Consider the following 2,500-nt stretch of genomic DNA (forward strand, 5'->3'; position numbering starts at 1 on the left):
TTTTAATAGATTTGATGTAATGCAAAACATTAAATAAACATTTAACAGCCGTTTAATGAATGTAGTGTTTATGCACGTCTTATCAGATTCATAAACACCTCATAATACAACTAATTAGCAAGTTTTTGAACGATGAAGCAGCTTAATAATAGCCTATATATGACATAAGATCCATTTATTATTATGAGTTTTTAATGTAATTATTAATTACTTTATGTTTGGACGAACAGCACTATACAGCACTGTAACACTAACTGTGTTCGTGTTTCAGATGGAAATGCATATTAAAGGTGTTTAATTCTCCGTGTTTATCTGGTTTATGTTGTTTAGACACGCCGCGCAAACAGCGGCGCGAGAGGACGACCTTCACGCGTGCGCAGCTCGACATCCTCGAGGCGCTGTTCGCCAAGACGCGATACCCGGATATCTTCATGAGAGAAGAGGTGGCGCTGAAGATCAACCTGCCCGAGTCCAGAGTCCAGGTGAGTCCAGTCTCTAAACCTCCCAAATCCACCTGACCTGCTCAACAACAGCAGCGGAGCTGCACTGATATGCAGTTATAATAGTGCCATAATTCTGCACCATCACTAAATTTTGCGCGTGCAGAAAATGTTTTGTGTGCCCTAAATATCATCTTGCCTGCTGAAATTGTATCGTGCGCTAAATATATCATCTTAATAACCAAAATAACTTCTTGTGCACTCAATTTCATCTTGCGCAGAATTTTTTTTGTGCGCTAAAATATCATCGTACCCATGCGACATAACTTTTAATCTTGCGCGTGCAGAATTTTTGTTTTGCGCTCATAATTTCATCTTGCGTGTGCAAAATAACTTTTAGCGCGTTCAATTCCATCTTGCGCGTGCAAAATAACTTTTAGCGCGTTCAATTTCATCTCGCGCGTGCAAAATAACTTTTAGCGCGCTCAATTCCATCTTGCGCGTGCAAAATAACTTTTAGCGCGTTCAATTCCATCTCGCGCTTGCAAAATAACTTTTAGCGCGTTCAATTCCATCTCGCGCGTGCAAAATAACTTTTAGCTGCTTCAATTCCATCTCGCGCGTGCAAAATAACTTTTAGCGCGTTCAATTCCATCTCGCGCGTGCAAAATAACTTTTAGCGCGTTCAATTCCATCTCGCGCGTGCAAAATAACTTTTAGCGCGTTCAATTTCATCTCGCGCGTGCAAAATAACTTTTAGCGCGTTCAATTTCATCTCGCGCGTGCAAAATAACTTTTAGCGCGTTCAATTCCATCTCGCGCGTGCAAAATAACTTTTAGCGCGTTCAATTCCATCTCGCGCGTGCAAAATAACTTTTAGCGCGTTCAATTCCATCTCGCGCGTGCAAAATAACTTTTAGCTGCGTTCAATTCCATCTCGCGCGTGCAAAATAACTTTTAGCGCGTTCAATTCCATCTCGCGCGTGCAAAATAACTTTTAGCGCGTTCAATTCCATCTCGCGCGTGCAAAATAACTTTTAGCGCGTTCAATTCCATCTCGCGCGTGCAAAATCACTTTTTGCGCGTTAAATTTCATCTCGCGCGTGCAAAATCACTTTTTGTGCGCTCAAAGTTCTTGTCTATTAGTTTTGAAGACATCGAATTGCTATTCTACTATTAAAAGCAGGTCAAATGAATGTGAATGCCAACTGATGGAGAACTCCATGCCCATAATCTGTCTGTCTTGTTTGTCGCAGGTGTGGTTTAAAAACCGTCGCGCTAAGTGCCGTCAACAGCAGCAGCAGCAGACCAGCGGCCAGACCAAACCCAGACCAACCAAGAAGAAGTCTTCGCCCACGAGAGAGCCCAGCGCCAGCGAGGCCAGCGGCAGCACGAACGGGCCGTACAGCCCACCACCGCCACCTCCGGGCACGGCCATCACCCCGAGCTCCAGCAGCACCAGCGCCACGGTCTCCATCTGGAGCCCGGCGTCCATCTCGCCGCTGCCGGACCCGCTCTCGGTGTCCAGTACGCCCTGCTTGCAGCGCACCAGCGCCTACCCCATGACCTACACCCAGGCGCCGGCCTACAGTCAGGGCTATGCCAGCTCGTCCTATTTCACAGGGCTGGACTGCAGCTCGTACCTGTCTCCCATGCACCCGCAGCTGTCCGCCACAGGAGGCGCTCTCAGCCCCATCACCGCCTCCTCTATGGGCGGACCGCTCAGTCAGTCGCCCGCGTCTTTGTCGTCCCAGGGCTACACCGCCGCGTCTCTGGGGTTCGGCGCCATCGACTGCTTAGACTACAAAGACCAGACGGCGTCCTGGAAACTGAACTTCAACACCGCCGACTGCCTGGACTACAAGGACCAGAACTCATGGAAGTTTCAGGTCCTGTAGGGGGCGCTTCAGAAGGGAACGTTAGCTGGACATCAATGTGATCATCTAATACCCAAACTGACCATCCGCTGAAGTTATAGAGATGTGAGAGAAACTCGCCGATGCTACAATTGGCACCGAACGTCACGTATAGACTGTAAATAGACCGATGGAATCGGTGCC

The 2,500-nt window shown here is 47.6% G+C and overlaps 1 protein-coding gene across 2 annotated transcripts in view; it reads left to right on the plus strand.

Moving 5' to 3' along the window:
• Positions 1-2,500, plus strand: part of LOC127632164 (homeobox protein otx5-A-like) — a 4,655-nt gene that overhangs the window by 1,042 nt on the left and 1,113 nt on the right. For both annotated transcript variants that reach the window (XM_052110748.1, XM_052110749.1), the window contains exons 3-4: positions 331-482; positions 1,697-2,500. The exon at positions 1,697-2,500 is cut by the window's right edge and continues 1,113 nt beyond it. In XM_052110748.1, the coding sequence (XP_051966708.1) occupies positions 331-482; positions 1,697-2,338 (794 nt within the window). In that variant the 3' untranslated portion in view covers positions 2,339-2,500. The remainder of the gene's footprint in view (positions 1-330; positions 483-1,696) is intronic.

The sequence above is a fragment of the Xyrauchen texanus genome, chromosome 38 (assembly GCF_025860055.1).
Source record: "Xyrauchen texanus isolate HMW12.3.18 chromosome 38, RBS_HiC_50CHRs, whole genome shotgun sequence".
NCBI lineage: Eukaryota > Metazoa > Chordata > Actinopteri > Cypriniformes > Catostomidae > Xyrauchen > Xyrauchen texanus.